This window comes from Petaurus breviceps, unplaced genomic scaffold (genome assembly GCF_028583685.1).
Source record: "Petaurus breviceps papuanus isolate PSGF00001 unplaced genomic scaffold, PetGlider_PUasm1.0 90762, whole genome shotgun sequence".
Lineage (NCBI taxonomy): Eukaryota > Metazoa > Chordata > Mammalia > Diprotodontia > Petauridae > Petaurus > Petaurus breviceps.
The window spans coordinates 7,924,688-7,949,935 of NW_027187339.1; the positions used below are offsets into that span (position 1 = coordinate 7,924,688).

General features: G+C 39.5%; 1 protein-coding gene and 1 long non-coding RNA gene across 3 annotated transcripts in view; one reads left to right on the forward strand and one right to left on the reverse strand.

The window, feature by feature from the left end:
• Window positions 1–5,895: 5,895 nt before the first annotated feature.
• LOC138146482 (uncharacterized) lies at window positions 5,896–10,588 on the reverse strand. Its single transcript, XR_011164497.1, has 5 exons — window positions 10,418–10,588; window positions 10,177–10,332; window positions 9,329–9,372; window positions 6,835–6,917; window positions 5,896–6,479 (listed from the first exon to the last, which is right to left on the reverse strand). It is a non-coding gene; the product is annotated as an uncharacterized lncRNA (long non-coding RNA).
• A 127-nt stretch (window positions 10,589–10,715) lies between these two features.
• LOC138146484 (L-threonine ammonia-lyase-like) overlaps window positions 10,716–25,248 on the forward strand; it is a 41,358-nt gene continuing 26,825 nt past the window's right edge. The window contains exons 1-2 of one of the 2 annotated variants that reach the window (XM_069068399.1): window positions 10,716–10,912; window positions 13,433–13,459. In XM_069068399.1, coding sequence (XP_068924500.1) covers window positions 10,716–10,912; window positions 13,433–13,459 — 224 coding nt within the window. Of the gene's footprint in view, window positions 11,134–13,432; window positions 13,460–25,248 lie in introns of both variants that reach the window. The other variant, XM_069068400.1, reaches the window with a different exon arrangement.

Below are 25,248 nucleotides of genomic sequence, written 5' to 3' on the forward strand. Positions count from 1 at the left end.
ATAAAAATGTGCGCACCCTTTGACTCAACAATACCACCTCTAGGGCTGTATCCCAAAGAGATCATACAAGTGAGAGGAGGACCCATATGCACAAAAATATTTATAGCAGCTCTTTTTGTGGTGGCAAAGAATTGGAAATCCAGGGATTGCCCATCAATTGGGGAATGGCTGAACAAGTTGTGGTATATATATGAAATACTATTGTGCTTTAAGAAATGAGGAGTAGACAGACTTCATAATAACCTGAATAGAATTATATAAATTGATGCTGAATGAGAAGAGCAGAAACAGGAGAACTTTGTACACAATTACAGACACATCGTATCTGTGACAACCAACTATGATAGACTGAGCTCCTCTCAGCAAGGCAAGGTTAGAAGAACAATGGAAAGCAATATCCACCTCCAGAGAAAGAACTAGAGTCTGAATGAAGATTGAAGCAAACTACTTGCTCTCTCTTTTGTGTTTTGTTTCGTTCCTTCCTTCTCGTTGTTCACTCCATTGGTTATAATCCTTCTTTGCAACTTGACTGTTTAATGCGAAGATATTTGTAGAATCTATATTTGATTGCATGCTGACATGGCTGGGGCGGGGGAGAAGGAGAGGGAGGGGGAGAAAATTTGGAACTCAAGGGATTGTGGAACTGAATGTTGTAAACTGAAAGTAAATAAATAAATTTTAAAAAATAAACATTCAGGGGCAGCTAGGTGGTGCAGTGAATAGAGCACTGACCCTGGAGTCAGGAGGACCTAAATTCAAATCCGGCCTCAGACACTTAACACAAAAAACTATCCATGTGACCCTGGGCAAGTCACTTAACTCCAATTGCCCCACTCCCCCCCCCTCCAAAATAGCAAAAAAAAATTTATAAAAAACATTCAGAATGAGACACATCTTTGGACATCTCCAATGGAGATGGGGGGAATCCACCTTCTGCAGGAGGCCTTCCTTAATGTCTCTTAATTCCAGTGCTTTTTCTCTTTTAATCATTCCCTGTTTATCCACTTTGTATATATTTGTTTGCATATTCTCTCCCCTATTCCAGTGTAAGCTCCTTGAGGACAGGAACTGTTTTTCACCACTTTTTGTATCCTCAGTGCTTAACACAGAGCCTGACCCATAGTAGGTGCCTAATAAATGCTTATTGAATTGGTGGTGGGGTGTTTGTGTACACTGGGCTGTGTGTAGGGGTGGGAAGTGGTATTTGGTTGTGTCTTATAGCAGTGATGGGGGTCGGGGTGAAGGGAGACTATGTACCTGAGGCAGGGCTTGTCTACGCACTCTCCTGGCCTCCTGCTTCTAAGGTAGGGCCTTGGGGTTTAGGCTACCTGCCTAAACCACCATTTATGCAAAGGGAAAACTTCCTTTTTGTTGGCTAATCTCTGAGCTGGGAGGCAAAGGGAAGGAGGAGCCCCGAGATGCAGATTCCAAAATCTCTTCCTGAGGGACCTTGGGCAATTCATTACATATTTGGTTTGCCTCCTGGGTTGGGAGGTGGCAGGACAGAATTTCTTGGAAACTTTGCTGAGGTGGGTTTGGGTTTTTTTAATTCAAACATTTATTTTTATTCAAATGCTTGACTGGGTCCTTTGCTGGAGATTAAGAAGGATAAAGGGGATTAATTTCCTTAAAGTTCTGGCTTTGCTTTCTCCCTTTCTAACCTTGGGGCAGCTAGAGGGTGCAGTGAATAGAGATCCAGGCCTAGTGTCTACATGATTCATCTTCCTGGGTTAAAATCTGACCTCAGATACTTATTAGCTATGTGACGCTGGGCAAGTCACTTAATCCTGTTTGCCTCAGTTTCCTTATCTGTAAAATGAACTGGAGAAGGAAATGGCAAAACACTCCAGTATCTGCCAAGAAAACCCTAAATGGGGTCACAAAAAGATGGACACAACAGCACAGTAACAAATCCTCACCCTTTTCCTTTTGGTGGGCTGGGGAGGGGGGGTGGAAAGGAGGAAGGAGGGTGGGGGATGGGGGATGGAACAGGGAGGATTGGAGACAGCTGTGATGGAGAGAGAAGAAGCCCACATCAGCTTCTGGTTATCCTTAGTGACCAAAACATATGGGCTCCGGACCAAAACATATGGGCTCCAGCCCAAAGCAGGAATTTCCAAACTAGGATACATGTATGCCTGGGAATGGTGAAAAGTTTTGTCAAGGGAATACAGGAACTAATTAGTTAATCTCATTTGATAGCTTATGTGGACATGCAAGGTAAACATGGTAAAAATGTACATCCTTTCATACTGAATAAGGGGTAAGGGATGGTTTTCTGAGGGTTAAGAGTATGAGGGCCTGGCTACAGCAAGCCCAGCGGTCTTCATGAAGGCCCTTGGATCATTCTGGATATACCTAGAGTTGGGAGTTAAGTTATTCAGCTTGTTTCTGTAGATGAAGGAAGGGCCCAGGTGGATCAGAGGCAGTGAGGGGTAGTGGCCAAAATGTTGGACTTGGAACCAGGAAAACTAGGTGACCTTGGGAAAGTCACTTCATCTCTGCCTGCCTCAGTTTCCTTGACTATAAAATGGATATAATAACAGCACCCCTGTGTGTCTCCTCCCCACCCCACCCCCACCTTGTTGTGAGGATCAAACAAGATATTTGTAAAATGCTTAGCACAGTGCCTGGCCCACGGTGGATGTTTAATGAACACTTGTCCCTTCCTTTGAAATCTTTTCTCATATTGAGGCTTGTAACTCTTGTACTTTGCAAGGATCATTTTAATCAATTTTAGGGATTGGGAAGAAGGACCTTGACCTCTGCCCAGGTAGGGGCTTTCTAGGAAAGTCAGTTAGGGAAATGGTGACAGTGGCTTTTACTTTTTCTTCTCTCTGAGTCTATCTTAAATCCTACTTATGTTTCAGCTCTTTTCCTGTGTACCCTCACAGGCATCTCAAACTCAACATATCTCAACACCCTCATTACATTTCCTCCCAAACCCCCTGGTGTAGTGGATAGAGTTGGACTTAGAAACAGGAAGACCTGAGTTTGAATCCTACTTCAGATGTTTACAAGATGTGTGACCCTGGACAAGTCATTTAACCATTTTCTGACGCAGTTTCCTCATTTGTAGTAACTAGATCTCTCAGTGGATGATAGAGCTCTGAACCTGGAGTCAGGAAGACTTGAGTTCAAATTTGACCTTAGACACTAACTAGCTTTGTGAACCTGAGCATATATGACTTAACCACCTATCTGCCTTGTTAGCCTCAACTACAAAACAGGGATAATAATTGCACCTATCTCCCAGGGATGCTTCAAGCATTAAATTAAACAATATTTGTGAATCCCTTTGTAAAACTTAAAGTGCTATTATAAATGTTAGCTATTAGTATTTCAGGATTAACTGGTGGAAAGTTGTATCCTGTTTTTCTGTTTCATTTTTGATCAGACGAATTAAATCAATTAAATAATTTAATTTAAATAATTAAATAAAACAAGTTCATAAATCCCCAGCCTAGCACAGATTTTTCTATTACTAGGCACTCTAGGTGGGTTATTGGAAATCATACAATTTGTGTATACGCACACACAAATGTGTACACACACAAAACCCCGGTTTTGTGGGGAGGGCATTAACTATTAAAGGAAAGGGTTCAAGATGAGCTCAAGATGAATCATGAAGGAAATTAGGCAGAGACCAGGACATGCATTCAAGGCATGAGGAATAGCCAGTGCAAAGGAAAAGAGATGGAAAATGAAGCAAAATGCTTCTATCTGGAAGCTGCTAGACATGAGTTAGTTGACAGAGTGCAGCAGAGTCCTTATCACATAGTAGGCATTCAATAAATGCTTGTTAAATTTAATTGAATAATAATACCTAGCATTTAGAAAGCTCCTTAAGCTTTCTAAAAATCTAAGGCTTTTCTAAAAACCTTGAACTTTCATAAAATTTTTCTAAAAAAATTATTTCAACAAATATTATTTTTTTCTTATAATGACCTAGAACGTGAGTGCTATTACTATCACTATTTTACAGATGAGGAAACTAAGGCAGATAGTGGTTAAGTAATTTGTTCAGGGTCACACAGCTAGAGGTTTAAGGTCACATTTGAATTCAGATTTTCCTGATCAGAATTTAGAAGTAGGATTCAAACTCAGGTCTTCCTGTTTCTAAGTCCAACTCTATCCACTACACCAGGGGGTTTGGGGAGAAATGTAATGAGGGTGTTGAGATATGTTGAGTTTGAGATGCCTGTGAGGGTACACAGGAAAAGAGCTGAAACATAAGTAGAATTTAAGATAGACTCAGAAGGAAGAAAAAGTAAAAGCTGCTGTCACCATTTCACTAACTGTATCACCTCTGGAGCCTTACTGACTTACCTAGAAAACCTCTACCCAGGCAGACGTCAAGGTCCCTCTTCCCAGCTCCTTAAATTGATGAAAATGATCAGTCCTTGCATAATAAATACTTAGTGACTTGACTTGAAGGATGGATTGGAGAGGAGAGGGATTGGGGGCAAGGAGGCCTGTGAGGTCTCCAGGAGACAGTTGGTGAAGGCTTAAATTAGGGCAAAGACAGTAAGAGCTGGAAAGGAGAAAGTTATTGCTGAGGCATGATTGATAGGACTTGGCAAATTACTGGATGTGGGGGAAATCTTGAAAGGCCAGCTCAAAAGCTTTTACCAATTCAGTAGTAAAAATCATCCCCTCAGAATTTACAGAGCATGTTATAGTTTTCTTAGTCAATATATTATACTATACTGTACTGTACTATACTATTCTATTCTATACTATACTACACTACACTATACTATACTATTCTATACTATATTATACTATATCATATTATTCTGTACTATATTTATTAAACTATGCTATATTATATTATACTGTATGGCCATTAGTTTCCTTATCTATAAAACGAGATGCTGATACTTGTATATAGACTTTTAGCTCATTAGGATGACATTTTATAAACCTTAAAGTTAAACATAAATGAGATTTATTAGTATTATGGTCTATGCTTTGGATATCCCTCAAAAAGTGTGTTTCCCTAAAGCAGAATTTTTTTTGGAGAGGGAAAGGTAGGGCAAATGGGATTAAGTGATTTGCCCAAGGTCATGAGGCTAGTTTTGTGTTAAGTGTCTGAGGCCATATTTGAACTCAGGTCCTCCTGACTCCAGGGCCGGTGCTTTATTCACTGCACCACATAACCACCCCAGCAGAAATTTTTATGATGAAAACATTATTCCTCATTTTGGGTTTTATTGCATGCTTGCTGCATGAAAGAATTTTTCTATAATGAGAAAAAGTAGTACTTACAGTGAAAAATTGTTAGACATTTCGATGTCTCTTAAACTGAGTTTGCAGATGCAGCAGATGTACTTCCCAGCCCCTAACACAGTTGATCTCCCCTCCCCCTATACAGCACCTGCTTAATAAATGTTTGTTGAATTGAATCATTTAATTGACTCTTCAATCTTTCAAACCCCAAATCTGGAAGGGATGATCTCTTCTGGTTTACCCCTCCCCCCATTTCAGATGGTCTTAATCCATCCATAGGAGAAGGTTCAATTTATGCCTAGATAATACTTTTAACCCCATCCCCGACTACCAGCTTCAAAACTGGAAGCTGGTTCCAAATTTCAGCTCTACCTCCTTCCCCATCCCCCACCCTGAGGGTCACCAACATATTTAGCCCTTTTTTCTGGGTTGCTTATGAATGCGGATCTTTTTTCCTTCTAAGACAGGGATTTCTTAATCATTTTTGTGTCAGGGACTGCTTGGGCAGTCTGGTAAAGCCTATGGACTCCTTCTTAGAATAATGTCTTTAAAAGGAAAAAGAAGATTAGAAAGGGAACCAATTTTATTGAAGTGTAATTATTTTAAAAATCCCCAACAAAACAATTACAAGTTCAGGGACTCCAGGCTAGGAATTTTGAATGGTGGCTTAGAAAACATTGTGCTTGGGGCAGCTAGGTGGTACAGTGAATAGAACACCAGCCCTGGAGTCAAGAGGACCTGAGTTCAAATGTGACCTCAGACACTGTGTGACCCTGGGCGAGTCACTTGACCCAGATTGTTTTGAAGGAAAAAAAGAAAAAGAAAAGTCAGTCCCTGCCCTCAAGGAGCCTACATTCTATACATATGGTGTGTACAAGGTTTATACAAATAGATAAAAAGTAACAGAGGGAAAGGCAGTAGCAAATGGGAGGGTTGAGAAAGAATTTCTTCCCAAGATTTTGATTGAACTGATAATGTAAAGAATCCAGGACTGGGGTGACCCATGACTGTAGTCCCTGCTGCTGGAGAAACTGAGGCTGATGGATAGTTTCAGTGCAGGAATTCTGAAGTTTAATAGGGCTAAAGCCAGTGTGGGGCTCTCACTGTCCGGCATCAAGACAATGAGCCCCTTGGAGCCAAGGGCTACCAGGCTGCCTAAGAAGGGATGAACTGACACAGTTTGGAAACAGAGCATGTCAAAGGTTCCTTCTGTGCCGATTGGTTTTGGGACCAAATGCACATCCAGCCTAGGAAAGGTAGAGACAGTCAATTTTTAAACAAGCAAGAAAAAAGGAGCCCAGGCATTCTGAGAGGCAGATGAGGAAGAACATTCCAGGGATGGGGAGCGGGGAGGGGAGGGGAAGAAGCCAGCCAGTGAAAAGGCATGAAGACAGGAGACAGATGCTAATGTATGAGAAACTGCAAGCACACCAGTATGGTGAAGGGGGGGGGGGGGAGGGGGGGGGTGGGGGAAGGGGGGGGGGGGGGTGAGGGGGGAGGGAGGGAGAAGGGGGAGCAGGATGTGAGAAGATTAGAAAGACAGGAAGTGTCTAGGTTGTGAATTAACAAAAGCAAATGAAAAAGCCCTTATTAATTACTTACCATGCTTAGAACTGTGCTAAATTCAGGTGATTTTAAAAAGTATGAAAACAGAGAGAGTCCCTTTCCTCAGTGGAGTCTGAATTCTAACAGAGAATGACAACAAAGACAATAAGAAGTAGCATTTTTAAAAAAAATAGCATTTTTTATAGCATTTTAAGGTGCTTAGCATAGTATCTGGCACATAGTAAACACTTAATAAATGTTTATTGACTGACTTTACAAATATTATCTCATTTGATCCTCACAATAACCCTGGAAGGTAGGTGTTGTCATTTTACAGATGAGGAAACTGAGGTAGACAGAGGTTAAGTGATTTGTCCAGGGTCACTGAGCTAAGTAGTATCTAAGGAGGGATTTGAATTCAGGTCATATTAACTTGAGGTTCAGCTCCCTCCGCCCCAGCTTCAGGTGATAAATGAGGAGTACACAACAGGTGTAGATTAATATACCCCTTCCAGGAACAGAGGCAGAGTTGATACGATCATAGTTTCAAAAAGGAAAAGAAGGAGGTGGGGAAGACCTTTTGAGGTTGTTAAAAAAGATGTAGAGTAGGGAGCGAAGTGATGCAAGTCTTAGGCTTTCTTGACATAATGGACCAGGTGAGGCAGAATTGAGGCAGGGAAGACTTTCTAGAGATAACGTGATTAAAATCTCTTGTGTTATCTCCTCTATTCCCTTGTAAGCTTCCCCCCCCCCTTTTTTCTTTTTGGAGGGGGATTGCAGGGAAATTGGGGCTAAGTGACTTGCCCAAGGTCACACATCTAATAAGCGATCTGAGGCCTGATTTGAACTCAGTTCCTCCTGACTCCAGGGCGGGTGCTTTATTCGCCAGATTATAAACGTCTTGAAGGCAAGGATGGTGGGAGGGTTTTTTGGTTTTGTTTTGTTCTGGGTTTTGCCTTTCTTCTAAATCTCTAATCTTTAGCACAAAGTAAGTATTTGTTGACTGATTGATTGACTGGTGAGATGAATAAGAAGTAAAGTGAAGATCTCACGGTCTTTGTGAACCAGTCTCTTTATCTCTCTGGCTCTCAGTTTCCTCATATGTCAAATAGGGATAATATGTGCGCTGCCTCCGAAGACTGGGGCGAAGTTCTAATTCAGAGAGTATATAAACGTCCCCATCATTATTTTACAGATGAGGAATATGAAGTTTGGAGAGGGAGTGATTTACTTGTAGTAACACAATTAATGAGGGGCAGCAGGGCCAGGATACAAACAGATGTATTCACTCTTTCCCCAAAACCATCTGTACCAAGATCGTATGATCTCCGAGGCTCCTTCCAGCTTGAAATTCTACCATTCCTTAAGGATGCTCTGTGTTCTTTTGTATCAAGATTCATTGGTTGCTGTCCTTGGTTCTTGAAGAGGATCAAAACGATGTCACTATGCCAGAATCAAGTTGTCCCACTGTGTGTGTCCCACTGTGGCTGATCAGACCAATGCAGCTCAGGATGTTCTACACACAAATAAGGATGGGAATATTTGGGGCAGATTCTCTAAATTTGCACATCTCACATGTCTTTTGAGCTGTCTCAGTTCTGCTTTATTCATAGATCATAGCACCTTCTCTGATGAGGGCATGCCATGCTGACTGGTCCTGTGCCAGTGTCTCCCATGCCACACAATCAATTCCAAAGTTCTTAAGAGAGACCGGGAGAGTGTGCTTATATCGCTTCTTCTGACCACCATGTGAATGCTCAACCTGTGTACGTTCTCCATAAAGTAGTCTTTTTGGCAAGCCTATGTTTTGCATTTGGATGATATGAGCAGGCCATCCAAGTTGTGTTCTCTGAAGCAGAGTTTGAATACTTGGCAGCTTAGTTTGAGAAAGGACCTCAGTGTCTGGTATCTTGTCCTGCCAGGTGATCTTCAGAGTCTTCCTGAGACAATTCAAATGGAAGCAATTTGCTTCCCTGGCATGGTCCTGGAATACTGTCCAGGTTTCCCAGGCATACAACAATGAGGTCAGCATGATTGTAGTCCTTCAGTTTGGTAGTTAGTCTAATACCTCTTCTCTCCCACAATTTCCTTTAGAGGAAACACTGAGCTGGTTCTGGTAATGTGTGTGTCAGCCCCATTATCAATGTGTACATCCCTGGAAAGTACACTACCAAAGTAAGTGGAGTTATCTACAGCATTCAAAACTTCTCCATTTACTTTAACTGTTGGCTCCAGGCATGGATGGGGTGGTGGTGACTGAGGAAGCACCTGAATTTTCCTGGTGTTAATTGTTAGGCCAAAACTAACACAAGCAGCAGAGAATTTAATCCATACTTTATTGCATCTCAGCTTCTGAGGCAGCATTGAGTGCACAATCATCTGCAAACAGAAAATCATGCTTCAATACTCCCTCCACTCTGGTCTTGGCTTGTAACCTTTTCAAGTTGAAGAATTTGCCATCAGCAGTCTTGTGGGCTTTTGTCTTGATCCCCCTAAGGCAGGAATCATAGTCCTCTTGGAGAGGAGTGGGCAAGATTCCTGAGATACTTACACATGCCTCCCTTTGAGCCACTTGTCTTTGTCTTCAGAGATCCTCTGTGGAAAGGTTAATAGCAGAACACCTTACATTAGAAAGGACATCAGTAAGGAGAGACAATGCAGAAAAGTGGAAAAGATAGCGAAGGGCCTAGAACCCAGATCAGCAATTGTCTAGTTCAGGGAATTTTCACCCTTTTTTGTGTGCCATGGACCCCTTTGACAGTCAGGTGAGGCCTATGGACCCTTTCTCAGAATAATGTTTTGAAATTAATTAAATAAAATACATAGGATGACAAAAAGAAACCAATCATATTGAAATATATCAATATTTTTAAAATAAAGTTCTCGAACCCCAGCTTAAAAATAAAAGAATTTGCCATCAGTTCAGTAGCTAACCTCATTGAAGGCATTTGACAACATGACTGAAAACATCACACTAAAAAGCATGGGAGCAAGCATACAGCCTTGTTTCACTCCATTGGTGACTGGGAAGGCATGAGAGCATTATCCATTATCCAGAACTGGGGCAAGTATGTTGTCATGAAATTGACAATTGAAATTGACATGAAATTGAAAATGCCGATGAACTTCTCTGGACAACCAAATTTTGACATAATTTTCCATAAGCCTTCAGACTGACAGACCTCTCTTCTGCTCCTGGCATTTCTCCTGGCATTATTGGGTAGCAAACACCACATTGATCATTACTCTGCACTTTCTGAAGCCACACTGGCTCTCAGGTAGATGACCATCTTCCAGCTGAAGGATCAGCCTATTAGGGAGGACTGACAAGAATCTTGCCAGCAATGACTAAGAGAGAGACCTCCCTGTAATGGTCTCAGGACAATCTTTTTCCTTTACCTTTATAGATGGACAGTGGAGGCATCCTTGAACTCCTGGGGAATAAACTCCTCTTGCTGTATAACCTGGAAAATTTCAGTCAGCTTTTGTACAAGCAATGGACCCCCTGCCTTGTAAATCTCAGCTGTAATAGAATCAGCACCAAGTGTTTTGTCGCTGGAGAGGAAGGAAGGGAGACAGTTGGGAACTTAAAATGTAACAAAAAAGTAAATAAAATTTTAAAAAATAAAATAAATCATACCAAGGTGGGGCAGGGGTGGGGTGGAATTATACGATCTCTGAAGTCCCTTCCAGCTCGAAATCCTATGAAAGCCTACCATTCCTTAAGGATCCTCTGGGTCCTTCTTTGTCACTTTCACATGGAAAATTCTCCTCTGCTAACAGGCCTCCAATTCTTAGGTGGTTAAGCTGTAAACACGTAAAGCCCTGACTCTCTGGGGACTGCTAATCCTGCAGAGCCTTCAAATTGACGGGGACAGACTGGGCCTGTGAGGTAAGCTCTTTAAATAGTAGCAAATGCTCCTGGAGCCACCGGGGGCATGTGCTGGAGGTCAGTTGGCTCCTCGGGACAGGACGCTTGCACAAAGGACAGGGGGCTGGTGCTGAGTGGGGAGAAGGGTGAGGCACCTAGAACTATGAATTTTGTGGCCCGCTTGTTTTTCTTGAAGGAACCACTGGACCGATCTCCTGGGGCTCACTTTGGTGGCGAAGAAGAGTATGATCTTTTCTGGCCAAGGTTGGAGAACTCTGCGATCTAAGTTAGAACTAGAGCTGTGTCTGCCCCCTGCCCGCCCCTGACTTCCTTTAGGGACTCATGGATCGCCCCCCAGCTAGGAACAGACCTAGACCCAGGGGAACTGACTACCCAGAAATTCAGTCACCCTGGTTGCCTCCTTACACGGCTGTGGCTAAGATTCTGCTTCAACTCTTTGTCTATGTGGCTGTTGTCTTGTTTAGGTAATGATTTTACTCATCCTTCTCTTACCTTCAGCTCAGGTCTTTTACCTTGCTTTTGCCAGGGGAGGGAGCTGGGTGTGTAGGGGGGAGGGCATGGAGGTGGGTGGGAGGAGAAGGACCCAAATTCCTAGTGAATTTTATCTCATCTTTACAATCTTGGCAAAAGGGCCACTTGCCCATGGACCCATTTGCATATTTTTATTTTGAAGGGAGGGTGATGAATACAAACTGCCACCCTATGAGACTGCTAATGGCCTGGCATTTGGGGGTGCCCAGTATGCTTTATGGAGACCATCCAGGCTTGATTCTGGCTTCTCTGTGGCTTTTATGGGCAGAAGAATGCTGTGACTGAAGTCATAGAAAAACCATATTGGAGACAAAGAGCAGAGGGGACATGGTGGACTTCATTCTCTAGATAACATTTTTCTTGGTTGCCCTCAAGCTTGAGGGAGTAATTCTATTCCTTATTGCTACTACATATCACAGCTTTATTGTAATTAGCTCTTTCATGGGTTAGAGCATGTACTATTGAACCTGAAGGCCTAGGTCTTTATATAGGCTCTATCACTTACAGTGGGATCTTGCCTAAGCTAAATCATTTACTATCTTGGGGGTCTCAGTTTCATCATCTGTCAATTGGGAATAATAACAATGATAAGGATAATAACACTACCTACCTCACAAGATGTGTGAAAACAAATGTATACCTCAAAACTCCACAAGGTTCTGAGGCTATTGCCTAGCAAGGTCAAGTATCAGTGAAGGAAAGAAATACATTTTACCAGCCAGGAGTTTTTCTTCACTACAGGAATTCAAACACAGATTGGATGACCACTCAATGAGGCTGGTGTATGCACAGAAGGAATGCTTGTTCCATCCCACTTTGGACTAGATGGGCTCTGAAGTCCCTTCCAGCTCTGAAATTCTGGGATCTCTAAACACCACCAATTAGCTCTTATACAGAGTTTTAAAGTTTGCACGTTAGACATTTAATGTTTGTTCATTGTGATGGTCATTATTAGGCTCCAAATGAAAATAAATAGCAATTGTTTCTGCTTTGGCCAGAGACCCTGAGGATCTTTCCCTCTCAGATTGTGTGTGTGTGTGTGTGTGCCTACGTAAAGAGGCTGTTCTTTGCCTCAGTTCTTATTAAGCCTTAATCACTGAATGGGCATTGCTTCAGTTAAAGACCAAGGTCTCCCATTGCATTTGGGGTCATCTCCAGTTGTCCAGATCTGTGTCTTGCCACTGGACTCAGATGACTCCAGGGGAGAAAGTGAGGCTAGTGACTTTGCACAGCCCTCCCTCACTTAAATATAATTCACTTGCATATCATCACACCATCTCCATGATGACCTGGTCCTCTTTGAGAATAAAAGACAATTTTATCTGCACCCTACAACAGTCCAGTGAAGTAGGGAGTAGAGGAGATACTGGGAGGTCTCATAGATAGTAAACGTCAGAGGTTTTGAAAGCAGGTATCATTATTTTTGTAATGTGAGAATTTCTGGTACCTATATCCTGTCTCAGATTTTTCGTTAGGCATGTTAATGCATATTTTAATACAGTTTAAGGCAACACATTTGTAAAATCAGATCCTCATACAATAGATGGGCTGGACTGGATTAAGGATATCTGTAACATCTTGCTTAGTAGCTGGTCCAGCCCCAGAAGGATTATTATTAAATCCCCTTTAAATTCACGTGTGTACAGAATGAGATTTCTTAAAACCCCCAACATCAGTCACAGTTTAAAGCTTAACAGGGTTTCGTTTGGTTCTCATGACAAGTATAGAAAGCTCACACAATTGCATTACTTTGTATATATCTCACCTAATTTGGTCTTTGTTACTCCTGTGGCGTAGCTTGCATAAATATTATTGTGCCCATTTTACAGATGAATAAGCTGAGATTTGGCGAGATTAAGAGATCTGACCGATCTCACACAGCTAGCTGTGCATAGCTAGTGATCAAGGCTTCATGATTCCTAGTTCAGTTCTCTGTCCACAGTACTGTCCTGCTAGATTATCTTCTACCTTGTTCAGATGGGACAGATGCCAAGAGTTCTGTTTCTCATAGGGCCTTGTGGGTTGGAATATTAAGGCTTCTCAGTCAAGTACACATGGGGAGAAAAAAAAGATCCAGAATTAGTATGGTCAAGTGTAATAATGAAAGTGACATTATTGTGTGGTTTTGAAAGTCAAGCTTTTTCCCTTAAGGTGGGGTAAGAAATCTTTTTTCCCCAGACCGTAGCCTGTACCTCACTGTGCCTTCCTGATCTCATTTTGCTGTTTTTGCAGCTATGCCGAGGAGCTGATTTCTAGGAGGTAAGTTTTTTGAATCTCACCTGGTCACCCCTTCTTGTGTATGGATGTGTCTAACTAACCAAACTAAGTGATCCCTGAAGACTAGCTAGGTGGGTGTGAAGGGCACAGAAGAGAGCATTAAATAGATAGGGAGAAGGTAAGATAGACAGAGGGATGGGGAGGGAAAGAGGGAGGGAGACGCAGAGAAAGAGAGAGAGAGAGAGCATTGATTAAGCATTTATAAACTCTGTACTAATACAAATACAAGCAAAAAACAAGGCACTCCTTGCCCTCATGGAGCTTATATTCTAATAAGAAGAAGACAACATATAAAAGAAAACTGAAAGGGGGGATGGGTAGGAAGTACTTGGTATCAAGGTGCAGCCTGGAAAGTCAGAATTGGAGCTGGGAGAGGAATGAAGACTAGCTGTCCCCCTCCCATTTCCTCAAAATGGGAGAATCATTTCATTCATCTGCAAGCACAATTTGGTGTATGATAGATTTGGTTTAAGTAATAATTTAATAACTCCAGGTGAAGCTATGTGACTTGCTTTAACCAATACCTACAACATCACCAAGTACCTTCCCTCCACTGGCTCCTCCCTAATTCAGTAATCCCGGCATGTGATCGGTTGGGGAATAAACGTAATAATAACACTGACCGCTGACATCTTTGTAGTGATTTAAGGTTTGCCCAAGGTTTTATGTACATTATCTCACTTAAGCCTAATAAAAGCCCTAGGCCATAGCTACTACAGATATTATCTCCATGTCCTGGAGGCTCAAAGAGGTTAAACTTCCTCAGGGGTGTTATGAGAGTCAAATGAGATAATAAATGTAAAGCACTTTGCAAACCTTAAAGTACTATATAAATGCTAGTAGTAGTAGTAGTAGTAGTAGCGGTAGTAGTAGTTGTGGTGATAGTAGTGGTAGTGGTAGTAGTAGTAGTGGTAGTAATAGTAGTGGTAGTGGTAGTGGTAGTGGTAGTACTGGTAGTAGTAGTAGTAGCTGTTAGCCTCCATCCTCTAGGCATCCACTCTGGTGGAACTTCATACCCTGGGCCTCCTCCTGCACACTTGCTGAGTTCAAGCAGTGTTTACAGAACAAACAGGAGTGGACTGATAAATGTTTAGCACCTAAGCTCTGGAAGAAAAGAATGCATATAGTTTTCAGTTTATTCTGCATTATTAACATTTTCTTAAGTCTAGATAATCAACAAAACAATAATTCAATCCCTGATTTGTAACTCTGGGACTGAGGTATAAATGTTCACACTAAGAATTTAACAATCAGGTCAACGACTCCAACAGACTTCTGACTCAACTCCCTGGGGGCTCCCTATGATCCTATGACAATGTATTGTATATGCATTTGTATGTGTGTGTATTACACACTTAAAGGTATACACACACCTCAGCCATATGTTTGTGTGTATGTGTACTTATGTTTGATATGTATCTGTGTATTATGTGTTTATGTGCATGAACATATATTGTATATATATGCATTGTGCGTGTGTATATAACTTGTACGTACATAGTTATTTGCTCATTTGTGTCTCCCTCATTAGAATGTTAGAATGTGAGCTCTTAAAGGTCAGGGAGCACATTTTTTACTTTCTTCATATCTCCTTAGTACACTACCTGGCAACAGTAGGAACTCAATAAATGTTTGTTGATAGGCTGATTGACTGACCTTGGAATATGGGAAATTTCCATTAGTGGGAAAAAAAAGAAGAGAGGAGTGAGGGAGAGAGACATAAACAGAAACACAGAGAGAGACACATAGAGAAACAGAGATAGAGACACACAGAGACAGACAGAGATAAAGAGAGAGACAGACAGACAGAGAAAGATGATGGCGGCAGCAGCTACAGGGTTGGAAGCTAGAGTTTCCATTGGCAAAGGGAAAGTTTTTCTGTGTTTGCTCAGTCTGAAACTGTAGTTCCTAAATTGATCTTGATTTATATGCTAATTATGATTCCAAATAATACTCCAGCTGACATAAACCATTCATGGATTATTTTCTAATTATGCATGCACCTGATTACAGGGTTGAGCATAGATTAAAGGGCTGATTAAAACTGGGCTTAGAGCTCAGGTCTAGGTGCTCTGGAGGAAAAGAGAAATAAGATATCACCTCCCCTTAAGAATATATAATTATAATTTGTATAGAAGGTTGTCTTCATAAACCTCCTAGTTCTTGGAATAGTTAAACTTCCTCAGGGGTGTTATGAGAGTCAAATGAGATAATAAATGTAAAGCATTTTGCAAACCTTAAAGTACTATATAAATGCTAGTAGTAGTAGTAGTAGTAGTGGTAGTAGTAGTAGTGTAGTAGTAGTAGTGGTGGTGGTGGTAGTAGTGGTAGTAGTAGTAGTAGTAGTGGTGGTGGTGGTAGTGGTAGTAGTAGTAGTGGTAGTAGTAGTAGTAGAAGTAGTAGTTGTATATTATATTGTATATAATAATAAATAATTATAATCTGTAATGGGAGGGCTGGAAGGCACTTTGGATATGATTTTATCTTACACTTAAGGAAACTGAAACCAAATTGAATGACTTTGATAAATCCTGGGAAGCTGTTATGTGGGGAGCTAAGGCAGATACTCAAACAAAGAATTAGATAATTGAATACCAGTGCCTTCTTTCTTTCTGAAAAGGGATGCAAAGGAAAGAAGTGAGCTAAGCCTAGTGTCTTGGATCTGAACTGATTTTGTAATGCCAACTCTTCTGGAAAGAGTAATAGGAGATCAATAATCTTCCCTTGGCTATGTTCCTTCCCTTATATTTCAAAATTACTCAGCAAAACTTTCCCTGGGCTCTGAATGTGAAGGGTGTATTTGCATTTCTGATATTCTTAGAGATTAAGAAACTGATGATGTAAGAGGGATCACACAACCAGGCAGTAATGGAACTGGGGAAAGAACTCAGATTGTCCCTGCTCCCCAGCCCAGGATTCTTTCCTTTATAGACCTTAGTAAACCTAATGGGTTTCCCACCCATTAGACTCTAAACTCCTTGAGAGTAGGGTCTGTTTTTGTTTTTAATCTTTCTTTGTATACCAGCACTTAGCACATGCCTGCCTGGAATTTAGTACAGAAGTTAATAAATGCTTGTTAACTGACTAATTTAAGGGGTAGAAGCTGGGGGTGGGGTGGGAAGGTGAGGGGTGCAGGGCAGTAGATAATTCAAGTGGTCCATTTCATTAAATAGCTCTATAATTTTTAGAAAGTCGACAATATTTTTGCAGATTGAAGGACAAATGTGATACACACATATCTATATGTACATTATATATATACATACATACATATATTCAAATACATGGACCAATAATAATTATTATACTAATATACTAACCAATACCAACTATTAGTTAAAATACAAGTACAGCAAATACATAATCAATCACATAGTAGTTTGTCATTGCATAAATTCTTAATTGATTGTTACAAAAGCATTATCTAGAATTATTTTAGGAAGAAAACAAGTTTTTAAAAATTTTCTTAAAGATTAAATTTTATTTTATCTTCAGACAAAAATTAGCCTTTTCTCCCACTCAATTCCCTCCCACACCTCCCTATCCAGAAAGCAAGAGAAACAAAATCCATGTTACAAACATAAATGGTCAAGCAAAACAGAATTTCTCACTGGTCATGTCTTAAAAACATTCCATATTAATCTGCACTCTGAGGTCATTACCTCAGAGTGTCATTATCAAGAGATTGGAAGCATGTTTCATCAAAGATTCTCAAGAATTATGATTAGTCATTGTGTTATTCAGAGTTGCCAAGATCTCTCTGTCTCTCTCTTTCTCTGTCTCTCTGTCTCTCTCACTCTGTCTTATCTGTGTAGATCCACCTTCTTACCCTCTTGAACATGTATAGTAAATCACAATAATTTTCCACATTGGCCATACCCTAAAATATATTTGTCTCATTCTGCTTTGAGTCCTTTACCTCTCTGTCGGGAGGAAGGTAACCTGTTTCACCATTAGTTCTCTGGAATCCTGGTTGGCATAAGAATAAGATTCATGAATGAAAATTACATAAATATGTGCATTACTAATTATATAATAATAAAGGTAAGAATTATTATTATTATAATTATAAAGGATAAGATTTCAGTATAATAGTATTGCCTCATTTTTGTTTATCTATTTGTTTATATATTTTGTTCATCTATTCCTCATTTTATGGGTTCCCACTTGGATTCTGATTCTTTGCCACTTCAAAAAGAGTTATAAATATTTGTGTACATCTTTAGAATTTATTTGCTTAGAACTAATCTCTCCCTGAATTTGCCCTTCCTCTAATTTCCCCTTCCTCCTTTTCCCTTTCCCTTCTATTTTCTGTTGAGAGAAATGCATTTCTCTACCCAATTGTGCATGCATGTATATTTTTTCCAGTTCAGGGGAGAATGAGATCAAGTGTCGATCATTCCCCTCCTACCTCCTCCTTGGTTGCATAAATATCTATCTGTGCACCTTGATATGAGATAATTTTCCCCAAACCTTCCTTCCTCCATTCCCTCTTCCTCTAGAGTATTCTTCTTTCTCTTTCTTTCCATCATTTTCTTAAAATCATTAAGACATAACAGAACCACTCTCAGGCTTTATTTAATTGGACACCCTCTATGAACCCAGATGATGGTAATAATCAGAGAGGACACATGCATCTTCTCCCAATCTTTGAATGTAAGCAGTTTGTCTTTGTTTAATTCTTTATCATTGTTCTTTCAGGTTAACTTTTTATGTTTCTCTTCACTCTTGCATTTCAACTTCAAAGTTTCTCCACAGCTCTGGTCTTTTCATCAGGAATGCTTGGAAATTCTCCATTTCATTAAAGGTCCATTTATTCCCCCATTTACATCATATTCAGTTTTGATGAGTAAGTTATTCTTAGTTATAAGCCCATAACCTTTCCCTTCTGGAATAACATATTACAAGTTCTCTGCTCCTTTTGTAGTGGTGGCTTGTAAAATCATTTGTGATCCAGACAGTGACTTCTCAGTACTTGAATTATTTCTTTTTGTTTGCTTGTGGTACTTTTTCTTGGACCTAGAAGTTCTGGATTTTGGCTATGATGTTCCTGGGAGTTTTCATTTTGGGATTCCTTTCATGAGGCTTCAAGTGGATGTTTTTTGTTTCCATTTTGTCCTCTTGTAAGAAATCTGGGTATTTTTCTTTTGGAATTTCTTGGAATATGATGTGTAGGCTCTCTTTTTGGTCATTCAATTCAAATAGTCCAATGATTCTTAAATCTTTTTCTCTGCAATCTGTTTTCCAGATCAGTTGTTTTTTGCTGTGAAATGCCTTACTTTTTCTTTTATTTTTTTTTCAGCCTTTTGACTTTGTTTTAATATTTCTTGTTGCCTCATGGAGTCTTTGATTTCTTTTTTGGTCCTTCTTAATTTTCAGGGAGTTTATTTTCTTGGGCAAAATTTTGCACATCTTGGTCCAAGCTGTAATTCCCTTTCCAATTCTTTCTTCCATAACTTATTTCTTTTCCATTTTTTTCCTCGAGCACTCTCATTAATTTATTTTAAAAAATTTAACCCTTTATTTATTCATTTTTAATTTTATTAACCTCTTTTAGGAATTTTAGTTTAATTTGTGTACAATTTGTGTTTTTGTCCTAGGCTTTGCTTGTAGATGTTTTGAAGTCATTCTCCCCTGCATTTGTGTCTTGAACATCCAACCCTTCTACTATAATAGCTAATTTTGTTCATTTATTTGTTTGTTCATTCTTCCAGCCTTCTTGATTTAAAACTTAATGTTAGGGCTGGATTCTATAGCACTTCTGGAGAACAGTTCTGGGCTGATCCATTGCTGCTTTCTTAGGGTATTGTGTTATTCCAGGATCGAAGGAACAGGCTGGGGACCTGCAAGCTTTCAATGATTCCAAAGTGGTCTGATTGCTACCGTTCACACCATTCTTAATCTGGGCTCTGTAACTTCCTGACCTGTTACTGGACTCAACCCCTATCAGCCAGCTGAAAAGCTCTATTGGCTCAGAGAGATAGAATTATAGGCTCCTCTGGGATTCTTGCACTGGATATTTATATTCAGGCTGGACTAGATGTAGAAAATGAAACCCTGCTTTGCACTTGAGGTGTGAACTACACTACTGCTGAACTTCCTGCTTTCTCCATACACTGCTTCCTACCTGGGAACCACTGCTGGGTTCAGGTCCTTTTTCACTCTGCCCTGGATCTTCCACCTGGGATTGGTTGGTTGCCAGTTCTCAGCTGTCCCTGTCACAACAGCTCAGTATGTACCTGGTGGTGCCCTGGTTAGGGTCTGAGACCTTTTCTTACCATAGTGCTCAGCTTCTCCCTGGGTTCTGGAATGCTCCTTACTAGACTTGTCACCTACAAACTTCCCTGATCTGGGCTGAAAAAATGACTCACTGTGACTTTTTCTAGATTTTCCCATTGGACCTGGGGAATTTTCTAGATCTGTTTGGTAATATTTGTGGAGGGGAACTCAGCAATACTGCTTCCTTTCACTCTGTCATCTTGGTTTTGTCTCCCAACACATTTATTAAGAACCTATTATGTGCCATGCACTGTGAAAAGTGCTTTTCAAATATTTCATTTGATTTAAAAATGATTTTAAAAGGTTACAAACCACTTTCTAAAGCACATTGCTTTGTAAAAAACCTAATAAATAGTTATGTCCTGAGTTCTAGAAATACAAAGACAAAAACTAAAACTGTGCCTGTCCTTAAGATGCTTCTGTTCTATTGGGGACAAACAAATTGCAAACATCTAAGTAAATTCAAAATATACACAAAGGAAATACAAGGCAATTGGGAGGTACTAACCCCTTGGGGGATCATGAAGACCTAATGGAGGATGGGGTACTTGAGATGAACTTTGAAGAGAACTAGTTAGCTTGAGAGGCAGGGGCGAGGTGTGAGAGTGGTCCAGGTAGGAGAGACAGTCAATGCCATATGTGAGGGACAATTAGCCATTCAGTTCATTGGACTGTAGGGTTCCCATAAGAGTGTTTTGTATGATAAGTATGGAAAAGCAAGCTGGAGCTAGGAGCAGAAAGTAGTCTGAGCAACAAAGGAGTTTGTATTTTAACCCAGAGTCAATAAGGAAACTACTGGAGCTTTTTGAGCCCAGGGACTGACATGTCCAGAACTATACTTTTGGAAAATCACTCAGCAATTGTGCAGTGGACAGACTGGATGGGGAGAGAAGAGAAGCAGAGAAACCAATTAAAAAGATGTTATAACAAGAGGTAATGAAGGCATAAATTAGGATGATGGTTATATCAATGGAAAAATGTGAGAGATGCTGAGGGGGTATAAACAAGATGAATGGGTAACTGAATGGACACAGTAGATGAGGGAGAGGGAAGTGTGGAAGAGGACACTGAGATTTCAAATCTGGGTAATTGGAAGGATGGTGATACCCTCAACAGAAACTGGGAAATTTGAAAGAAAGATGGGGATGGGACAGAGCCAAAATGGCAGAACACACGCTGGGACTCAGTTGAACTCTCCCAACATTCCCCTCCAAGCAACTTTAAAATAGTACTTCAAATCAAATTTTGGAGTAGCAGAGTCAATAAAAGGTCAGAGTGAGACTTTTTTTCTGACATGAGAAAATGTAGGAGGTCTGCAGGAGAGAGGTGGAGGCCTGTCCTGAGCACACACAGGAGATGGTAGCAATAGTGACTGTAGCAGAAACAGAAGTGGTTTGGGGAACTCTCAGCCCAGAGATGGCAAGAGGGTCAGACAACTGTCAGAAAAAGATTACAGGGAAGGTTTTGCTGGCACTGGGTGTAGCTATTACTGATTAGCAACTGTATTGACTATCTGCAGTTCTGGGTCACAGTTCCAGGGCAGAGAAGAGTGCTTCTGGTCAGTCACAAGGGAGCAAGGGCTTGGTTGCAATTCCGAGGCAAAGAGGAGCACTAGTACTTGTGACTGTATGGGAGCAGGGAACCTTCCTTGGTAAGCATCAAAGCACAGGACAGCAGTGACCACACCTCTCCCTGCATCACACTACCTTGGAAGCATTGAAAACTTGCAAACTCCCAGAATTAGCTCTGAAGATAGCAGCATGAAAAAATTTTGAAGTTTGGGACAGGGTCTCTCCACCTCCAGGTGAGCAGAGTCCAACTTTTACATAAAATTCAAAGTAAAAAAAAATAGGCTCAAAAATGAGTAAACAACAATAAAAAAAGTTATTTGATAATAAAAAGCTACTACAATGGCAGAGAAAACTGACATATAAACTGAGAAGACAACAATGTGAAAACAGCTACCCAAAAAAAGCCTCCAAGAAAAATGTTTATAGGACCCAAAACCAATAAGAATTCCTGTAAGAATGAAAGAGATGAATAGTAGAGGAAAATTTGGGGGAAGAAATGAGTGATATGAGAAAATTATGAAAACAGATTTACAGCTTAGTAAAAGAGGCACAAAAAATACTGAAGAAAATATCACCTTAAAAAACAGAATTGACCTAATGGTAAAAGAGGAACAAAAATTCGCTGAAGAAAAGAACTCCTTAAAAAGCAGAATTGGCCAAATGGAAAGAAAAAAGGTACAAAAGCTCACTGAAGAAAATAATTCCTTAAAAATTAGAATTGGACAAGTGAAAGCTAATGACTCCACAAGACATCAAAAAGCAATCAAAGTCAAAAGAATAAAAAATTAGAATGAAATGTGAAATATCTTATCAGAAAAATAGCTGCCCTGAAAAACAGATTGAGGAGAGATATTTTTAAAATTATTGGACTACCTGAAAATCATGATAAAAGAAAAGCCTAGACATCATGTTTCAGGAAATTATCAAGGGAAACTGCCTGATATCTTTGATCCAGAGGGTAAAATAGAAATGGAAAGAATCCACCAATCACCTGCGGAAAGAGATCCCAAAGTGGAGGAATATCGTAGCTGAATTTCGGAGCTCCCAAGTCAAAGAGAAAATACTTCAAAGAAAGAAACAATTAAAATATTATGGGACCACAGTCAGGATCATACAAGATTTAGCGTTTTCCAATTTAAAGGAGCCAAAGACTTGGAGTACAACATTCCTTGAGGCAGAGGAGCTAGGATTATAACCAAGTATAACCCACCCAGCAAAACAGTATAATCCTTCATGGGAAAAATTGCTATTTAATGAAACAGAGGACTTTCAAGCATTCCTTATGAAAAGACCAGAGATGAAGAGAAAATTTAACATTCAAACAGAAGACTCAAAAGAAGCATGAAAAGGTAAACACGAAAGAGTAATTATAAGGGATTCAGTGGAAGGAAGCTGTTTATATTCTTATGTGGAAAGATGGTAATTGCATTTCCTAAGAACTTTATAATTATTAGAGCAGTTAAAAGGAGCTTACATAGATGACATGAATGTGAGTCAATTATGTTGGAATGATCTCTTCTTCCCCACCCCCCCTTAAAGGTTGTGTATAAAAATCTAATTTACCTAATAGGCAAACAGGAAGGAAAAGGGATAAGAGATATGGGGGAGGGCAGATTAAGGGAGGCAGTGGTTAAAAGCAAAATAGACTTTTGATAAGGGACAGGATAAGAGAGAGAAGAAATAGAAGGAAATGGATTGGAGGGAAATACACACTTAGAAATAATAACTGTGAATGTGAATAGGATGAGCTCATCCATAAAATTAAAGCAGATAGCAGAATGGATTAGAACCCAGAATCCAACAATGGGAGGTTTATAAGAAACACACTTGAAGGAGAAAGACACACATAAGAGTTAAAATAAAGGTCTGGAGCGGAATCTAATATGCTTCAACTGAAGTAAAAAAAGCAGGGGTAACAATTGAGATCTCAGACAAAAAAAAGCAGAGACAGATCCTAATTAAAAGAGATAATGAGGGAGACTAAATTTTGCTAAAAGGTACCATAGACAATGAAGTAATGTCAAAATTTTTATTGCAAGTTTCTCTGATAAAGACATTTCTTAAATATATACCGACTATAGAACTGAGTCAAATTAATAAAAATAAGAGCTATTTCCCAATTAATAAATGGTCAAAGTATGTAAACAGGAAGTTTTCAGAAAAAGAAATCAAAGTTATCTATAGTCATATAAAAATGGTCTAAATCACTATTGATTAGAGAAATGAAAATTAAAATAATTCTGAGGTACCACCTCACACATACCAGAAGTAACAAATGCTGGAGGGGAGGAGAGAAAAATAGATACATTAATGAATTTTTGGTGGAGTGATAAACTGGTCCAACAATTGTGGAGAACAATTTAGAACTATACTCAAAGGGCTATAAAACTGTGCATACCAGCTCTGCATTCCAAAGACAGCACTCACCCCATACCCCACCCCAACCTCCCAAAAGGAAAAGGAGTATATGTATAAAAATATTTATAGCAGCCTTTTTTTGTGGTAGCAAAGAATTTTTCCCTAAGAAATCATGAAAGGGGTGGTTTAAGAAAAATATGGCAAGACTTATATGAACTCCTTAAAATGATAAATACTATCTATCATCATCATCTGTAATGAGGATAAGTTAGAAACCTTCCCAATAAGATTAGGGGTAAAGCAAGGATGACCATTATCACCATTATTATTCAATATTACCAGATATGCTAGCTAAAACAATAAAATGCTCGGGAGTCTACCTGCTAAGACAAACCCAGAAAGTATATAAATACAATTACAAAACACTTTTCACACAAATAAAGCCAAATCTTAACAATTGGAAAAATATTAATTGCTCAGGGGTAGGCCAGGCCAATATAATAAAAATTCTAATTCTACCTAAATTAACTTACTTATTCAGTTCCATACCAAACTACTAAAAATATTTCATAGAACTAGAAAAATAATAACAAAATTCATCTGGAAGAACAAAAGGCAAAGAATATCAAGGGAACTGATTTTTTTTTAAATGTGAAGATGCCCTAGTTGTACCACATTTCAAACTGTGTTATGAAGTGGTAATCATGAAAACAATGTGGTGCTGGCTAAGAAATAGAGTGGTGGATAAGTGGAATAAATTAGGCCCACAATACATAGTTGTAAATGACCATAGTAATTTTGTGTTTGTTAAACTCAAAGATGAAAGCTTTTGGGACAAGAACTCACTATTTGACAAAAACTGCTGAGAAAACTGGAAAACAGTATGACTGAAACTAGGTATAGGTTAGCATCTCACACTGTATACCAAGATAAAGTCAAAATGGGTAAGTGATTTAGACATAAAGAGTGATACCATAAGTAAATTAGGGGAACATAGAATAGTAATTAGGGGAAAAAATAAAATTTTATTTTAAAGAAGACCTGACAGAAATTGAAATGAGGAGAACCAGGAGATCATTGTCTATGGTAACAGCAATGTTGTAATGATCATCAACTGTGAAAGATTTTACTGATCAATAGAATGATCTAAGACTATTCCAAAGGACTCATGATGAAAAAATGCTATCCGTCTCCAGAGAGAGAATTGATGAGCTCTGAGTGCATATTGTATAATTTTTTTTACTTTTTTATTTTTCTTTCTTTTTAAAAAATATGGTTAATATGGAAATATGCTTTGCATGATTTCACATGTACAATTGACATCATATTCCTTAATTTCTTAGTGGGTGTTGAAGGGGTGGCAGGGAGGGAAAGAATTTAAATTTAAAAGGAAAAGTATGTTAAATATGAACATATTTTTTTCAAAAACTTTTGAGATATGATCAAGGCTAGATATAGACAAATGGGCTATTCATCAAAGGTTGACTTAACATCCCATGTGATGTGTGGTTTCAGTGATGAGAGATTAAAGAATATAAGTCAAAATATTATAACCTCAATCAT